Source organism: Melospiza melodia, chromosome 2 (assembly GCF_035770615.1).
Source record: "Melospiza melodia melodia isolate bMelMel2 chromosome 2, bMelMel2.pri, whole genome shotgun sequence".
NCBI classification, from domain to species: Eukaryota; Metazoa; Chordata; class Aves; order Passeriformes; family Passerellidae; genus Melospiza; species Melospiza melodia.
This window is the reverse complement of record NC_086195.1, coordinates 81302619-81322194: the sequence shown is the minus strand read 5'-3', so window position 1 is coordinate 81322194 and position 19576 is coordinate 81302619. Positions and strand designations below refer to the sequence as shown.

General features: G+C 37.7%; 2 protein-coding genes across 6 annotated transcripts in view; one reads left to right on the top strand and one right to left on the bottom strand.

Annotated features, from left to right (window-relative positions):
* The window catches only part of SACS (sacsin molecular chaperone), a 57915-nt gene extending 41808 nt beyond the window's left edge, over window positions 1–16107 (top strand). For both annotated transcript variants that reach the window (XM_063149032.1, XM_063149033.1), the window contains exon 10: window positions 366–16107. In XM_063149032.1, the coding sequence (XP_063005102.1) occupies window positions 366–11926 (11561 nt within the window). In that variant the 3' untranslated portion in view covers window positions 11927–16107. The remainder of the gene's footprint in view (window positions 1–365) is intronic.
* SGCG (sarcoglycan gamma) overlaps window positions 15774–19576 on the bottom strand; it is a 106042-nt gene continuing 102239 nt past the window's right edge. For all 4 annotated transcript variants that reach the window (XM_063149035.1, XM_063149036.1, XM_063149034.1 and 1 more), the window contains one exon: window positions 15774–19323. In XM_063149035.1, the coding sequence (XP_063005105.1) occupies window positions 19150–19323 (174 nt within the window). In that variant the 3' untranslated portion in view covers window positions 15774–19149. The remainder of the gene's footprint in view (window positions 19324–19576) is intronic.

Genomic DNA, 19576 nt, shown 5'->3' with positions numbered 1-19576 from the left:
GGCAAATAAGTTGGGTAAAGAATTAACTAAAAAAAAAAGTTTGTAGTTCAATTCTAAATCTCTAGTTGCTACATATGCCTGAGAATGTTTGTGTTAAACTAACAAATATAATAACATACTGGTAATTTTCAAATTGTTTATATTTTCATACTAATATGGAATGTATTTTCTTTTAATTAACTCCTGAAAGTAAAGGAAGCTGGTATTTGCAGTCCTGGTTAACAAACTTTTTTTTTCCCTACAAAATACAGGGTACAGATTGGACTTTTTTTCCTTGTTTTCTTTTTTCTTTGTCCCCTGAAGCCATTTGCTAGGTAACTCTGCTCTGTGATTTTCACAGCTTTTCCCTTTTGCTGTAATTTCAGGGAGGCCATGCACTCAGCTGCAGCTCCTGAACCCAGAAAGGTTTGCCCGGCTCATTAAAGAAATTATGAACAGCGTGTGGCCTGGGAGAGATGTGGTTGTACAGTGGTATCCAGGCTTGGAAGAAAAAAAGCACCCATCAGTTTCCTGGCTGAAGATGGTCTGGAAGAATCTATACATACATTTTTCTGATGACTTGAGTGTGTTTGATGAAATGCCACTTATCCCCAAGACACTGCTGGAGGAAAATCAAACATCGGTGGAACTGGTTAGACTTAGGAATCCATCACCCATCATTCTGGAAGACGAATCTGACACTCAGCTCCCAGAATATTTAGCTGATATTATTCAGAAAATTGGTGGAGTTGTACTTAAGAAACTGGATATTTCTATCCAACATCCACTTATAAAGAAGTATGTGCATCCACCATTGCCAAGTGCTGTTTTACAAATAATGGAAAAAATTTCCTTACCGAAACTATGCAATCAGGTTGCGTCATTCCCACCGACCCATAAAGATGCTCTTAGGGCATTCTTAGCTAGTTTAACAGATGTAAATGAAAAAGAGAAGAGAATTATTCAGGAATTGCTAATATTTAAAAAAATTGAAAAATCATCTGATGAAAGTGTCCCTGTTTTTACTGGGCTAAAAGGTAGTAAGGTTTTACACCACACTGCCAAAATTCCTCCTGGTCTAAGGTTTTCTGTTCCAATAATTGACAGCAGTGATGAAGCAACTATTCGCTTAGCTAATTTGCTGAAAACAGAACAGCTGAAGAGCACAGACTGCTTGAAGTTTGTTATAGAAGACATAAGGAGTGATTTTTATTCATATGATGAAACAGCACAGATCATGCAATGGGTTCTTGAAAATTTGACTTTTCTGAAAAATGAGAATACAGATGTGATAGATTGGCTGACACCACTGAAGTTTATTCGGATCTCACCGGAAAAGATAATGTCAGCAAACGAACTCTTTGATCCTGAGGTAGAACTCCTGCAACATTTGTTTTATGCTGAGGAGGAAAGTTGCTTCCCCCCTGTTATTTTTACATCCTCAGATATTCTTCATTCACTGAGACAAATAGGCTTAAAAAATGAAGGCAGTCTTGATGAAAATGATATCTTGAGAGTGGCAAAAAAAATTGAAAGTTTGCATGCTGACTCTAACACCAACCATGATTTGCTGTTAAGAAAAGCTAGAACTCTCTTAACAATTTTGAACAAAAACCATATGCTGCTTCAATCATCTGAAACAAAAGGTGCAATGAGAAAGATAAAATGGATTCCTGCAAGTAAAGAAAGGCCTCCAAATTATCCAGGGTCCTTGGTTTGGAAAGGAGATCAATGTAATCTGTGTTCACCACCAGAAATGTGTGATATATCACATGCAATTTTAGTTGGTTCCTCAGTTCCTCTTGTGGAAAATGTACTGTTGGATATAGAGAAAGCACTTGGCATCCCCACCAAGCCCAGCATAAAAGCAGTCTTGAAACATTTCAAGGTGGTAGTTGATTGGCATAGTTCTAAAACCTTCAGTGATGAGGACTACTATCAATTTCAGCATATCTTGCTTGAGATTTATGGATTTATGCATGATCATCTAGAAGAAGGGAAAGAAGCTTTTAAAGCCCTGAAATTTCCCTGGGTTTGGACAGGTAAAACATTTTGTTCCCTCACACAAGCAGTTATAAAATCAGTTCCTGATCTTGATCTCCAGCCTTATCTACATTATGTTCCAAAAACTATGGCAAAGTTTCACCAGTTGTTTAAATCTTGTGGTTCAATTGAGGAGTTAACGCCAGACCATGTTTCTATGGTCATTCAGAAAATATATCTGAAGAGTGAGCAGTCTCTCTCGGAACAAGAGAGTAAGCAAAGCCTTCACATTATGTTGAGCATCATAAGATGGCTGTACAGCAATCAGATCCCCGCGAGTCTGCATACGCCCATGCCCCTGTACAGTGGCAAACTTCCTTACAAACTTGCAATGAAGCCAATTCATGAGTGCTGTTACTGTGACATCAAAGTTGATGACTTAAACGATCTGCTTGAGGATTCTGTTGAACCCATAATTTTGGTGCACGAAGACATACCAATGAAAACCGCTGAGTGGTTAAATGTCCCATGCCTTAGCACAAGACTGATTAATCCAGAAAATATGGGGTTTGAGCAATCTGGGCAAAGAGAGCCTCTGACTGTGAGAATTAAAAACATATTGGAAGAATACCCTTCCATTTCAGATATCTTTAAGGAGCTTCTTCAAAATGCTGACGATGCTAATGCAACGGAATGTAATTTCCTGATTGACATGAGAAGAAATATGGATATAAGAGAGAACCTTTTGGATCCAGGAATGGCAGCATGTCATGGTCCAGCTTTGTGGTCATTTAATAACTCTGAGTTTTCTGACTCTGATTTCCTAAATATAACTCGATTAGGAGAGTCTCTAAAAAGGAGTGAAGTTGACAAAGTAGGAAAATTTGGACTGGGATTCAATTCTGTTTATCATATCACTGATGTTCCTATTATTTTGAGCCGGGAATTCATGATTATGTTTGATCCAAATGTCAACCACATAAGTAAGCATATCAGAGATAAATCTAACCCTGGCATCAAAATCAACTGGAGTAAGCAACAGAAGAGACTGCGAAAATTTCCAAATCAATTTAAGCCATTTATAGGAGTTTTTGGTTGCCAGCTACCACTGACAGTAGAATCTCCCTATAGCTACAAAGGAACACTTTTCAGGCTGTCCTTTAGGACTCAACAGGAAGCTAAAGTGAGTGAAGTCAGCAGTGCATCCTACAATACAGCAGACATTTACTCTCTTGTGGATGAATTTAGCGTTTGTGGTCACAGACTGATAATATTTGCTCAGAGTGTAAATTCAATGGTTTTGAAATACTTGAAAATTGAAGCAGATGATCCCGGCGTGGCACAAGATGTTGTTACTATCAGAAAAAATCTGTGTGCTTCCAAAGCCTTGAGTGCACCGAATGTAAGTGTTTTAAAGGAAGCAGCTAAACTCATGAAGGTGTGCAGCAGCAGTACTAAAAAGCTTCCCACTGAAACACCAAAGTCATCATGTATCCTGCAGATAGTGGTAGAGGAATTTCACCATGTGTTCAGGCGGATTGCTGATTTACAGTCTCCACTTTTCAGAGGTACTGAAGAAGATCCAGCTACTTTCTTTGAAATGGCTAAATCAGGACAGACAAAAAGATCAGGTGATGAATTGCCACAGAAAACAGTAGATTCAACAACATGGCTTATATGTTCTTGCATGGATGTTGGAGATGCTTTGAAATTTTCTTTGCATGAAAGTGGACGAAGACTAGGCCTAGTTCCCTGTGGTGGTGTAGGAGTATTGCTGTCTGAAACCAAGGATCAAAAATGGATTGTGAAACCTAATTGCAACAACATCGGCGAAGTATTCTGCTATTTACCTCTGCGAATAAAAACAGGCTTACCTCTCCACATAAATGGCTGCTTTGCAGTTACTTCAAATCGGAAAGAGATCTGGAAAACGGACACAAAAGGAAGATGGAATACAGTATTCATGAGGCATGTTATTGTAAAAGCCTACATAGAAGCTCTTTGTGTTTTACGTGACATGGCAATCAATGGTGAGCTAGTTGACTACAGTTACTGTGCAGTGTGGCCAGATCCTGATTCAGTTCACGATGATTTTTCTGTTATTTGTCAAGGGTTCTATGAGGACATAGCTCATATGAAAAGCAAAGAAGGGATCAAAGTGTTTTCTGATGGTTTGTCTTGGGTTTCCATGAAGAATGTCAGGTTTTTAGATGACTCCATACTGAAACGGCCAGACGTTGGGCCGTCAGCCTTCAAGATCTTTCTGAAGTACCTTAAAAAAACTGGCTCCAAAAATCTGTGTGCTGTAGATCTTCCATCCTGGGTAAAGACAGGATTTGAAGAAGCGGGATGCAAATACATATTATTGGAGAACACTTTCTCTGAGAAACAGTTCTTTTCTGAGGTATTTTTCCCTAACATTCAGGAGATTGATCCAGAGCTACGTGATCCTCTGATGCGTTATGTTCTCAATGAAAAACTTGAGGAGTTCTCAGGAATTCTTCGTGCTACTCCATGTATTCCCTGTTCATTGGAGGGACATTCATTAGTTACACCATCAAGACTGATCCATCCTGAAGGAAGAGTTGCAAAGTTGTATGATGCTGAGGATGGAAGATTTCCTTATGGTACCACTCAGGATTATCTTAACCCTGTTATTTTGGTTAAACTTGTGCAGTTGGGAATGGCTAAAGATGATATCTTATGGGAAGATCTGATAGAACGTGCAGAGTCAGTAGCTGAAATTAACAAGACTGATCATGCTTCAGCATGTCTTAGGAGCAGCATTATATTGAGTCTTATTGATGAAAAATTAAAATCTAGAGATCCCAGAGCTAAAGAATTTGCTGCAAAATGTCAAAACATTCCTTTCCTTCCTTTCCTTAGCAAACCAGCAGGCTTCTCACTGCACTGGAAAGGCAGTGATTTTCAGCCTGAAGAGATGTTTTCAGCAAATGATCTTTTCACTGCTGATCATCAAGATATAGTTTGCCTCATACAACCAATTCTTAATGAAAATTCTCACTCTTTTAAAGGTTGTGGTACTTTGTCATTAGCTGTCAAAGAATTTTTGGGTCTACTTAAGAAACCAGCTGTTAATTTAGTCATAAATCAGTTAGAAGAAGTTGCAAAGTCGTTTGATGGAATCACGTTGTATCAAGAAAACATCACTAATGCTTGTTACAAATACCTGCATGAAGCGATGTTAGAGAGTGAATCAACAAAAGCCATGATAATTGAACAGCTAACAAACTGTAGTTTTATTTTGGTTGAGAATGTGTATGCTGATCCATCAAAAGTATCTTTTCATTTGAATTTTGAGGCAGCACCCTATCTCTATCAATTGCCTAACAAATACAAGAATAGTTTCCGTGAGCTGTTTGAAAGTGTGGGTGTAAGACAGGCTTTCACAGTTGAAGACTTTGCTGCAGTTCTGGAATCAATAAATCAGGAGAGAGGGACCAAACAACTAACAGAAGACAGCTTTCAGCTCTGCAGGAGAATAATTAGTGAAGGAATATGGGGCCTCATTAGAGAGAAGAAACAGGAATTTTGTGAGAAAAAGTATGGTGAGATATTGTTGCCAGATACTCGTCTTGCACTTCTGCCTGCAAAATCTTTGTGTTACAATGACTGTCCGTGGATAAAAGTTAAAGACACAACTGTTAAATATTGTCATGGCGATATTCCAAGAGAAGTTGCAGTGAAGCTTGGAGCAATACCAAAACGCCATAAAGCTTTAGAGAGATATGCATCAAATATCTGTTTTACTACCCTTGGAACAGAATTTGGCCAAAAAGAAAAATTGACTAGTAGAATTAAAAGCATTCTGAATGCTTACCCTTCAGAAAAAGAAATGCTGAAAGAGCTCCTTCAGAATGCAGATGATGCAAAAGCTACAGAGATCTGTTTTGTGTTTGATCCTAGACAGCATCCAGCCGATAGAATATTTGATGAGAAATGGGCACCACTTCAAGGACCAGCACTGTGTGTTTACAACAATCAGCCTTTTACAGAAGATGATATTCGGGGAATCCAGAACCTTGGAAAAGGTACAAAAGTAGGGAATCCCTGTAAAACTGGACAATATGGTATAGGTTTCAATTCTGTTTATCACATTACGGATTGCCCTTCTTTCCTGTCTGGCAATGATATACTTTGCATCTTTGACCCTCACGCGAGATATGCACCAGGTTCAACATCAACAAGTCCTGGCCGCATGTTTAGAGATCTAGATGCAGATTTCAGAACACAGTTCTCAGATGTACTGGATCTCTACTTAGGAAATCACTTTAAACTGGACAATTGTACAATGTTTAGGTTTCCTCTTCGAAATGGAGAAATGGCGAAAGTATCAGAAATTTCGTCGGTTCCGTGCTCAGATAGAATGGTCCAAAATCTTTTGGATAAGCTGCGTACAGATGGAGCAGAACTCCTAATGTTTTTGAACCATATGGAAAAAATTTCTATTTGTGAGATAGAAAAAACAACAGGAGCACTGAATGTCCTGTATTCTGTACAAGGCAAAATCACTGATGGAGACAGACTGAAACGAAAGCAATTCCACGCATCTGTGATCGACAGTGTAACTAAAAAGAAGCAGCTAAGTGAAATACCTGTACAGCAGATTACGTACACAATGGATACTGAAGACTCTGAAGGAAATCTCACCACTTGGTTAATTTGTAACAGGTCAGGCTTTTCTGCCATGGAAAAGGTATCCAAAAGTGTGGTCTCAGCCCACAAGAATGAGGACATTACTCTTTTCCCTCGTGGTGGAGTAGCGGCTTGCATTACTCACAATTACAAAAAGCCCCACAGAGCATTCTGTTTCCTACCCTTATCATTAGAAACTGGATTACCTTTCCATGTGAATGGACACTTTGCTCTGGACTCTGCAAGAAGAAATCTGTGGCGTGATGATAACGGTGTTGGAGTAAGAAGTGACTGGAATAGTAGTCTAATGACAGCGCTGATAGCACCAGCCTATGTTGAACTGCTGATTCAGCTGAAGAAGAGGTATTTTCCAGGCACTGACCCTACAGTATCAGTGCTGCAAAACACACCTATTCATGCTGTGAAAGACACTTTAAAAAAGTTTTTATCCTTTTTTCCAGTTAATAGACTTGATATTCAACCAGACTGGTATTGCTTAGTGAAAGCAGTTTACAGTTGCATTTATGAAGATTTGAAGCGTCTTTTACCTGTTATGAGAGCTCCAAATGTTGATGGTTCTGATTTGCATTCTGCTGTTATCATCACATGGGTTAACATGTCTACTGTGAACAAAGGCAGACCATTCTTTGACAATTTGCTACAAGATGAATTGCAGCACCTCAAAAACACAGAATACAACATCACAACACGGAAGACAGTGGCTGAAAATGTTTACAGACTAAAGCATTTACTCTTAGAAATCGGATTTAATTTGGTGTACAACTGTGATGAGACTGCAAATCTCTATCACTGTTTGGTAGATGCAGATATTCCTGTCAACTATGTGACACCTGCTGATGTCCGATTGTTTTTGATGACATTTTCTTTTCCAGACTCTAACTGCCACATTGGAAAGTTACCCTGTCGTCTTCAGCAGACAAATTTGAAGCTGTTCCATAGCCTCAAACTCCTGGTTGACTACTGTTTCAAAGATGCAGAAGAAAATGAAATCCAAATTGAGGGTTTGCCACTCCTCATTACTCTGGACAATGTTTTGCAAGTTTTTGATTCAAAGCGACCAAAATTCTTGACAACATACCATGAATTGATTCCATCACGGAAGGATCTCTTTATGAACACATTGTATTTGAGATACAACAATATTCTGCTCAGCAGTGAAGTAGCAAAAGTCTTTGATATCAAAAGTTTTGCTGAATTGTTATCATCTGTGCTGCCTAGAGAGTATAAAACTAAAAATTGTATGAAATGGAAGGAAAACTTTGCAAGTGAATCTTGGCTTAAAAGTGCTTGGCATTTTATCAGTGAATCTCTGAATATTAAGGAAGAGCAAGAAGATACACAAGCAAAATTTGATGGTGTTATTGAAACTTTGAAGGACTGGACGTTGCTGCCAGGTATAAAGTTTACTGTCTCAGCCAATCATCTGGTTGTGCCAGAGTGTGATGTCTTGCTGCCACTCAGCATCATGCACATAGCTGTCTTTCCAAATGCTCAGAGTGATAAAGTCTTCCATGCTTTAATGAAAACGGGCTGCATTCAGCTGGCATTGAACAAAATCTGCTCCAAAGACAGTGCTTTAGTGCCTTTGTTGTCGGGGCGTACAGCAAACATAGATAATCCCTCCAGCATTCTGAAAGCCATACAATATATGGTACAAACATCAACGTTTAAAACTGAAAAGTTAGCAGAAAGTGACTTTGAGGCTCTCCTAATGTACTTCAATTGCAACCTATGTCATTTGACATCTCAGGATGACATTAAAATTTTAAAGTCTCTTCCGTGTTACAAATCAATCAGTGGCCGATACATCAGCATTGCAAAATATGGCACGTGCTATGTCCTCACAAAAAGCATCCCATCAGTAGAAGTAGACAGATGGACACAGTCAACTTCATCGGCTTTTCTTGAGGAGAAGGTTCATTTGAAAGATTTGTATACCATGCTTGGCTGTGTCTCTGTGGATGATCTTGAAGTGTACTTGAAACATCTTTTGCCAAAAATTGAAAGTCTGTCTTACGATGCAAAATTAGAACATTTGATCTACTTAAAGAATAGGCTAACTAGCATTGAAGAAACTTCAGAAATGAAAGAACAGCTGTTTGAAAAGCTTGAAAGCATTTTGATCATTCATGATGCAAGCAATAGGTTAAAACCTGCAAAGTTCTTTTATGACAGGACTGTAAAAGTCTTTGAAGTTATGCTGCCTGAAAAATTCTTTATACCTCAAGATTTTTTTAAGAAGCTAGAGCAACTTACAAAACCAAAAAATCAAGCGGCGTTCCTTCCATCATGGGTAACTTTTCTGCGACATATCGGATTGAAATTCATCATTTCACAGCAGCAGTTGCTGCAGTTTGCTAAGGAAATCAGCATGCGAGCAAATACAGAAAACTGGTCTAAAGAAACACTACAGAATACTGTCGACGTTCTCCTCCATCATATATTTCAAGAAAGAGCTGACCTTTTTTCAGGAAATTTTCTTAAAGAATTGTCTTTAATTCCTTTTCTGTGCCCTGAGCGAGCTCCAGCAGAATTTGTGAGATTTCATCCTCAGTATCAAGAAGTTAATGGAACTCTTCCTCTTATACGATTCAATGGGGCACAGGTGAACCCTAAATTCAAGCAGACTGATGTGTTGCAGTTGCTGTGGACATCATGTCCTATTCTTCCTGAGAAAGCAACACCTTTAAGCATCAAAGAGCAAGAGGGGAGTAGTCTTGGTGCGCAAGAACAGCTTGAGCAAGTTTTAGCCATGCTGAATGTTAATTTGGACCCTCCTCTGGACAAAGTTATCAATAACTGCAGGAACATATGCAATATAACAACTTTGGATGAGGACATGGTGAAAACTAGGGCCAAGGTCCTAAGAAGCATTTATGAGTTTCTCAGCACAGAGAAGAGGGAATTCCGCTTTCAGCTTCGAGGAGTTTCTTTTGTAATGGTGGAAGAAGGTTGGAAGCTCCTTAAGCCGGAGGAAGTGGTAATAAACCTTGAGTATGAATCTGATTTTAAACCTTATCTTTACAAACTTCCTTTAGAACTTGGTACTTTCCATCAGTTATTTAAACATTTGGGCACTGAAGACATTATTTCAACAAAGCAGTATGTTGAAGTTCTAGGTCGCATATATAAGAGCTCGGAAGGAAAGCAATTGGATCCCAATGAAATGCGCACAGTTAAAAGAGTAGTTTCAGGCCTGTTCAAAAGTCTTCAGAATGATTCTGTAAAGGTGAGGAATGACCTTGAGAATATGAGAGATTTTGCCCTTTACCTTCCCAGTCAAGACGGTAGGTTGGTAAAGTCTAGTATCTTAGTTTTTGATGATGCACCCCACTACAAAAGTAGAATCCAAGGTAACATTGGTGTGCAGATGCTTGTTGATCTCAGCCAGTGTTACTTAGGCAAAGACCATGGCTTTCACACTAAATTGATAATGTTGTTCCCTCAGAAGCTGAGGCCTCGCTTACTTAGCAGTATACTTGAAGAACAGTTAGATGAGGAGTCTCCCAAAATTTGTCAGTTTGGAGCGTTATGTTCTTTGCAGGGAAGGTTACAGTTACTGTTGTCTTCAGAGCAGTTCATCACAGGACTCATTAGGATTATGAAGCATGAAAATGACAATGCTTTCCTGGCTAATGAAGAAAAAGCAGTAAGACTTTGCAAAGCTTTGCGAGAAGGTTTGAAAGTTTCCTGTTTCGAGAAGTTGCAAACAACATTAAGAGTTAAAGGGTTTGCTCCTATTCCTCACAGCAAAAGTGAAACATTTGCTTTCTTGAAGAGATATGGAAATGCAGTAATATTGCTTTACATACAGCATTCTGACAGCAAGGACATAAATTTCCTCTTAGCATTAGCCATGACCTTAAAATCTGCAACTGACAACCTGATTTCTGATACCTCATATTTAATTGCCATGCTGGGTTGTAACGATATTTATCGGATCAGTGAGAAGCTTGACAGCTTAGGAGTGAAGTATGACTCTTCTGAGCCATCAAAACTTGAACTACCAACACCTGGCACTCCTATACCAGCTGAAATTCACTATACACTTCTAATGGATCCAATGAATGTATTTTATCCTGGTGAATATGTTGGTTACCTTGTTGATTCTGAAGGTGGTGATATATATGGATCATATCAACCTACTTACACCTATGCAATCATCGTGCAAGAAGTAGAAAGAGAAGATGATGAAAGCCCCAGTTTTCTAGGGAAGATTTACCAGATTGATATTGGATATAGTGAATATAAAATAGTGAGCTCTCTTGACTTGTACAAATTTTCCAGACCAGAGGAAAGCTCTCAAGGCAGGGATAGCACACCTTCTACCCCAACCAGTCCTACAGAATTTCCAGCACATGGACCGAGGGCAATTCCACCTATCTTCACTGGTAGAGAGGGCCACAAAACAATGTCCTCAAAACACCACTCTCCAAAAAAGATAAAGTCAAACTCGTTGCCAGAAATATTAAGAGAAGTGACATCTGTGATTGAACAGGCTTGGAAGCTTCCAGAATCAGAAAGAAAAAAGATTATTAGGAGGCTGTATCTTAAATGGCACCCAGATAAAAATGCAGAGAATCTTGATATAGCTAATGAGGTTTTCAAACATTTGCAGAATGAGATTAACAGGATGGAAAAACAGGCCTTTATGGATCAAAATATGGACAGAGCCTCAAGGAGACCATTTTCATCTTCTGCTTCTCGATTTCAGTCAGATAAATTTTCATTTCAGAGATTTTACACTTCCTGGAATCAGGAAGCAACAAGCCACAAATCTGAAAGGCAGCAGTATAAAGAAAAGTGTCCCTCCTCCACAGGGCCCTCCTACTCCCAGCGCTTTTTTGTTCCCCCTACATTCAGGTCTGTTGGCAATCCTGTGGAGGCGCGTCGATGGCTTAGGCAGGCCCGAGCCAACTTCTCAGCCGCACGAAACGACCTGCATAAAAATGCCAATGAATGGGTGTGCTTTAAGTGCTACCTTTCTACTAAACTGGCCTTGATTGCAGCTGACTACGCTGTGAAGGGCAAGTCAGACAAAGACATAAAACCAGCAGCCCTTGCACAGAAAATAGAGGAGTACAGTCAGCAACTTGAAGGACTTTCAAATGACGTTCAGACGTTGGAGGCTTATGGAGTAGATAGCTTAAAAACGAGATATCCTGACTTACTTCCTTTTCCACAGATTCCCAATGATAGGTTTACTTCAGAAGTTGCTATGAGAGTGATGGAATGTACTGCTTGCATCATAATAAAACTTGAAAACTTCATACAACAAAAAATATAAATTATTTGAAGAGGTTATGGAACTGTTTTATCAAGAATTAGTTGTTTCAAGTGGTGGCATACAAATGCAATTGTGCAGATTATGGAACATCCAAGAGCTTGCACGGTGCCAAGCAGTTTAGAAGTGTCATGCACAAAGGTGGATTGTACTGAGGTACCTAGAACTGAAATTTACTTAAATGGGATTTTTTTCCCTAACTGAGCCTGCTGTTAAGCAAACTGTAAAACCTGAATATTTTTTAGAATTTGCAAGGAAATTGAGCTGCAAAAATTAGATGTATGCACAACATTGTGATTAATTGGCATATTATTAAACTGCACTTTATATAACCAAAGCTTAGCTTTCTGTTAGATAAAGCCTGTAATTATAACTCCTTATTAGATTTATTTCATTTAATGTAATGTTTCTGAAAGGATAATGTCAGTTTTCAATGTACTAATCCTAAGACTGGACATACAATGAAATGGGAAAGGGGGTGGAAGTTAAAATAATTTTGGAGATATTACTCCAAAGCATATCTGTATTCTTTTGCGTTCTGTGGACATTCATGTCACTCATAGTAATACTCTTATCAGCTGGATCTGATTATAAATTTGCTGCAGCATCACACTGTAAACATTTAAAGGATAGTTTAGTACATGTAAATTGGTACAGTTATTTTAATGCTGAATAATGATACTTAATTTAACATGCCACATCATGTCATGCATTGATTGCATTTACTTTATTATAAAATAATTAAGTATTTAATTTACTTTTTTTAGAGCCTGTCATCTTTTGTTTAATGAAAAAACATGTGGATGATATAAAATCTGTGAACATTATTATATGGTGTTTTATGCTTTTTTTTTGGAACACCAAAACTCAGTTTTCAGATGCCTAAATGCTTGAGTTCCTTTTTTCCCCCTCTGTGTGTGCCTTTGTGTGTGTACATAAATATATATTTTTCCACAAACATTGGTAATAGTACAATTCAGAAACTCATTTTTGGTGTACACAGAGCACTGTTTTTTGTTACATGTATAAAGGTGCTGCAATGTAATGCTGGTTTTATTTTGTTATTCACTACAGCCCTTGAGAAATCTGATTATTAGTTCACACTCTTTCTTTTATAGTTTGTAGTACTTTTGGTAATGTCATGCAGTATGTTCAACATTAGCTTTTTGTAAAAAAATTTTAAAAATAAAAAATGGAAGGATAATGCTAAATGAAAGGATTTTTTTTTTTTGCTGGATCAGCCACATTAAACATAAATGTCAAACATTTTCCAGTGGCATGCTGTCACACTTGTCTACTTGACAGCACAGTGAAACTGCAATTTAACCTACAGAATACAAAGGAAAATAAACAACAGTAAGCTTGCTGATACAGCTGATATAGCTGTGATAGTGTTGTAATACAAAAAAAAAAATCACAATGAGGTCTGCCTCAGTTTTGAGTAAATTATAAAGGCTTTGTTCTTGAAGAAATGTGACAGTTGGAAAACAATACTGCTTCTGATTGTGGAGCCCTATTATTATCATTTCTGCTATTAAATTAAGTGCCATAAATTTAATAAAGAAAAATGCAAACATATATTTCAGTCCGATGTGTTTTGATTTTATAATGTAAGCTAACTTTACCTATTATTTGAAGCTTTTATATGGGTAAATACACAATCTTTTTTTGATTAATTCTAAATATTTGTACAAATATTGACATACTGTTGAAAAGGAAACTTGTCTTTTTTTTTTCAATGACAAATGTTTGCAGTTTTCTCAACCAAATTGTACATTTGCTGGGTTTTTTTTTGCAATAAATAGCATGTGAGTAAAACACAAATCCTGGTGTGCCATGAAATAAATCAGTTTAGTTAATTCCCTATGTTTTTAAAATAGATTCCTTTGTGGTTCTTGCTTTGTGCATTAAGTCAGATGAATAGTCTTCAGGGTAAGACTGAAGACTAAAATACTTGAAAAGGAAACAGTTCTCATGCTTTTCATTTTAAATGGAGCTAAAACATAAGGTCTCATGGAAGCATGCAGAAGTGTGACAGGAGCACCATGAACACTTCCCTGTTTTTACGTGAGCTCTTGAGGAAGAAAATCCTCTAAGTGTATAACTGTGTTTTATAAGCAACTTATGTTGCCTTACCAGTATTAGTATTACAAACTGTTAACATGTCTGTGCATAATCACTAAAATATTCTAACTTTAATTTTGGTCAGTTTGTATATTCTGTTGAGTGCTGACACTGAGAAAGAAAATGGTCCTAGTTCTTAGGAAGCTAATAGTCTGAAATAATTTTAAACTCTAAGCCAAGTTGAGAAAGAAAACTGGAATGACAGAGAAAAATGAATTAATTCTGTTATTCCTGAATTGAAACTAACAATAAAATTTACAGATGTCTGCAAAGGGACAAGCAAGTGAGTTGTCTCAGTAGGAAGTCTCTTAGTTTCTTATTTGCTTAACTCACTGTAACAGCTAACATAAATAAAGAGGCTTTGTGAGACCAGGAAACCATATTTTGACAGAACATGATTCTGCAAGTGCCATTTAATTCCTGATTAAAAAGAAAAACAAATAAATAAAATGCTTAATTGATTCTTCCTTTTGGCTCAGCTGGGAGACTTGACAGTGTGTCTAAGTTGGGTATGGAGGCTTAGAACAGTTAGGATGTGATGATTCTGTAGTAAGGGTCTGTAGAAGTAAATGTTAGCATGTAGGTTCCACAAAAATACATTTAGCAAGTAATTCTGCACATTAAATGAGTTCTCACTGGAGAAAATATATTTTCATTCAGGTCTATCTCCTGCCTTCCACAGGTACCAGCAGTTTATCTAGGAAAAGCAGTTTCAGTTTTTGTCTCCCAAAATTACAGTTGAGGAGTTTAACAAAAAATCAGTGGTCTAGGAAGCTGATTCAACTATACACAGAGAAGCTTAAATCTAAGGAACTGCAGTTGGAATAAGCCTTGATAGGCTTGTTACTATCTTGTGCTTTAAAAGCTTTCCTCTCAAACAATGAAGTGTTACACAGCTATTCTAAAAAGCACAGGACACTTGCCTCAACAATTAGTGACAAGAAAAAATACCTCTTGTTTGTTTGTTCTGTTTTTGTTGTTGTTTTTTGTTAAGGACACAGATTTTTGTGTAGCTGACTACATGAAGAATAAATGGTTTATTATGTAAAAAATATAGTTTTACAATATTTGTACTCAAATCATTATCAGTAAAGTTACTGTATTGATTTGTGAAATAGGGTTTAAAATTTACTATAAGGATTGCATTCACTTGGAACTGGTATACTTGGGTTGCTTTAAACAAGGCTATAATTAAATCTATTGTAATTTCTCCAGTTGAAGTAGAGGAATGTAGTACCACCTTTGAGATTTTCTGTTGCTGGATCTAAACTCTTTGAGAAAGGCTGGATTGGCCCTGGGGAACAAAGGAAGAACTAATAGCTCAAAAATAACTAAACCTGGCAGCCAAATTAAATGTTTTCATTTGAAGAAGACACACATTTTTTTTTGTCACATGAAGAGTTTTGTCAATGAATTTTCATCAAAACTGTTTATCTTTTCTTTGATTTGTTTTCTGGATGATTAATTCAGTAGCACTGCAGTAATTTCTTTGTTTACTTTCACCCACTACTGATTAAGACAAATGAATGCTAGATGTCCAATGAAACCTAATTGTAAAGCATTTCCTAAATTCTGCTAAGTACATTTTTAGCTGGGATGAAGAACTGTGTTTATATTTTTAAATAAAGTGCATTTCACATTCTTAGTCTTGTAAAAACAATTTCGTTTTAAAACTGAAAACATTCATTTCAGCTATGTTTCATTTGAATACAAAAGCAGAAGCAGATTGTTCAAAATGTATAAAGTTTATTCAAGAACTTGGTTTCCAATTCTCACAATTTCCTTTTGCATAAAGCTATATAAAGATAGACAACTGCAAATACTAAAGGACTGTGAAATGGAAAAAAAAAAAGCTCGTGTTTGCGCAATCACCAGTGAAGTTTTTCTATCATTTTTCCACTGTGTAACAATTGCAACCAGTTGCAAGAACAGCTGTAAATAATTCTTTTTGAGGGAGTAAATATGCAAACAAATCAGTTCACTATGCTAGAAGTGATTTTTTTTCTCTTCTGCATTTGGATAATGCTTTTGGAAATAAACTAGAGAACTGCATACTCTCACTTCCCTGTGCCATAATTTTCTGTTACTCTAACTAATTACTGTAGTTTGATTCAAGTAGAAACAGTAATTTTGAAGTATTAAAGAGGGGGAAATAGACATCCACATAGAATTATCAGAAATAGTGATGTATGACCTATGTTGAGATTAACAGCAATTCAGATTGTAGTATCAGCTGATAATACTCTGGTAATGTTAGCATAAATTTTGTTTCTCTACTAACCACACCTAAAAGAAAAAAAATAGTCTGTGACAAGATGTCGCCAGCTATGCTTTATGTGCACAACTTCTATACTGGAACAATACTTCTGATGTCAGTGTTTTAGCATAATAAAAAGAAGAATCAAATTTAAGCAATGAAAAGGATCACATTGGTGATTTGTGTGATGGCAGTGCTAAGGGTACAGCAGACCTCTTTAGGTTTTGCTACTACTTAGACTCCACCTGTGTAATGAAGCAAGTCCAGAACACTTATCTCCACATGAAAGGTGGTAGTTATTGCAGTGTCTAAATGAAGTGCCATTCTGCTTAATAGTGTTACCAGCCAGGGGACTGCACCCTGATTTTCCTAACTCTTTAGGGGTCAGGTTATTCTTGCCTGGAAAGCCTCAGTTCAGTCCCTTGCTGTGAATTAATTGGCAAATCACATTTGAAGATGTGCCTCCATAACAAAAGCTTAAAATGTATAACTTGAAGTGCTGTGCTTCTACTGCCAGCAGAACAAGGAGATTTTAACTATTTTGCAGTATCTGGCTAACATTTGGTGTTAGATTAGTGAATTATTTGTTTGATACTCCATGGAAACGGGCATTTGTTCCTTGATGTCAGAACAATGGCTGAAATTTCTAAGGACTCAAGTCCCAGTTTTGCTGTTAATACTACACCTGTAAGAGACCAGTGACATTACAGTTCTCCAACTTACTCGTAGCAGCAGTTTTTAGGTATCTCTGGCACATGCAAGAGCATTTGCTGACCTTTATTTTAGTACTCAAAACTTTCTATCCAATGAAGTCTGCTTGTGTTTTGGTTTGTAAAAGCTTTTGCATGGAGCTGGAACCATCTAAATTGACTTTAAAGGAATACTGAAGACAGGTTTCTGTTAAAGTGGACCTCAGCTGAGGGCTTAGCCTTAAAAACAGATATAGTCAAGAGATACAGTTGTGGAGATAAACATTTCTCTCCTTACGGCAAACTGCCTTGGACTCACTCCTGAAGACAGGGGTAAGTGAATGAGTCTAAGTCCAAGAAAAGACAATTTCAGATATGGAAGATGTGTGGCTTCCTACTTCTCCTTTAGGCAGTGTAAGAGTAGTTGGAGCACTCTCCAGATAACATGTGAACCCTTGCTTCACTCGCCTAAGCTCACCTTAAGTGTTTCCTACTTGCTCTACTGAAGTTCTTGGAGTTTGCATTAATTGCTGAGAGCTCCACCCTGCTGCTGAAGGGCAGTTTCAGTTCTGTACATCAGACTCTTGGAGAAATTGCAAAGGCAGCCCTTGAAGTGGGAACTGCCCTGGGCTTTACCACAATAATAGAGGAAGATATTAACGTAGGACTCTCTTTCTCAGCTCAGGCTTTTGTGTGTACCTGGGGATCACATCCAAGTGCTGGATTTCTTCCCTTGTTCACCATAGCTGAAGTAGCAAGTTTGTTAGTAGTTATTTTGTCCTGATTCTTTTGTTTTAAGGATGGTGAATTTTTTTTTTCCAAAAGGTGGACATTCGTGGTTTACTAACACTATGGGTTAAAATCCTTCTGTAAATAGACACCAAGGCACTATGTGATAGCTCCTTCCTGGATAATAAGATCATAAAGTACACACAAAACAGCATCAAAGGAATTAAAAACCCATGAGGTTTAAACAACAGACTATAAAATACAAATCTTGCTACCCAGAGGTGTGCAAACAATTTATTTGTGTTCAGTGCAACACTGTACAGGGGAATGGGTCTGCAGTTGTGTTTCTTTACAAGGCCAATAAATGGTTTGTCAGCTCTGGTGAGCATTTATTTTTTATCCAAAATCCTAATGTAAAAAATAGTAACAGTTTTACTCTCTCTGTTTGTGATGGAGTCCCACTCTGACAGGATCAGAAATACCAGTAAACAGGTGCAGATGGGAATGAAACATTCCTCTTAGTTGAGATCTGTGGGCTGCATAAAAGGTTTTTTTCCCACTGCCCAAAGAGTTTCTTGTGCCACACAATCTGAAGACACATTTTTTTTGTTTACTAGTCCAGCTGGCACAACAGATTGCCTTGTTGAATTAGCATGCCCTAAAATAAAAAAGGATTTGATTGAATATGATGGCAGAGGCAGTAGAACAAACAATGCTATTATAAAATATACTAACATACTTCTCTGTTTTATAGTGAATGGATCTGAGACACAGAGAGGCCTTCATGACTTCTGGAGCTTTTTGCATTAGTTATTTTTATACGAATCTCAGTAAGAAGCAAATCAGCATATGTGTTGCCAAATTAAAACAGAAAGCTATCAACAAATTAACATCTTTTACACAGAACTCACACAAACACCACATTTTTCTATCTTGTGTTATTGCAAGAACAAAATTGCATAGACCATTTGCTGGCACTTTCAGAATTTTCCAAATAATGCTTTGTCTTACAAATAATTCAAGTAGTTCCCTCTATTTCATTTCACCCACTAATACAGTAAGTGTTTACATGTAGTGAGAGGAAAAACCCATGGATCTCAAAATACGAACAACAACATAATCATCTGACTGAATAACAGTTCAGCAAGGAAACATATTTGTTTTATTTTTTATACTCTCTGTAAGGCTGTCTTCCAAGTGTTACTGACAAAACATGTAATTTGATTCAAGTCGTTCTTCTGAAGTGGAAATGTCATTTGTGCTCTTCTTCCCCTTACACCCTGTATTCCAGAACTGTAGATGCAGATTTGTTTCCTAAATTGTAAGTACTTTGTTTCTAAAATGCTGAAAGATATGCTTTCAGTAATGCTCTTTAGGAGTAATACAAAACCCAGATGCCCAAGGGGGTGTGTGGCCTTTTGGGTGCCTCACTGGCAGACTCGGCTGTATTCCTGGCAAGTGGAGCCCACGCCAGCCACTGACAAGTAGAGCTTTCCATCTGGACACACACAGATTTCATAGAGCCCCTGAGAAATCCCAGATCCACCCCTTGTACCCTCAGGCAGCTTGGGCAGTCGCACGGTTTCAGCATCCAGCAAAAGCTGTGTGGGGAAAAGCAGGAGAAACAAGGTTATTAGAGATGGTAAAGCAATCATGTGCCATGAGATAAGTTCAATTTGGCTAGGCAGAGGCCTAAGAACGGCCTTTTACACAGGACTTGTTATACACAAAGTTTCTCTGAGCCCTAGGCTCTTGGCAGACATAAACAAATGACAGGAATAAGTTGGTGCCTATCCTCTTCTCAGCAGAGAACTTGTGAAGTTCAACAAGGCCAAGTGCAATGTCCTGCACCTG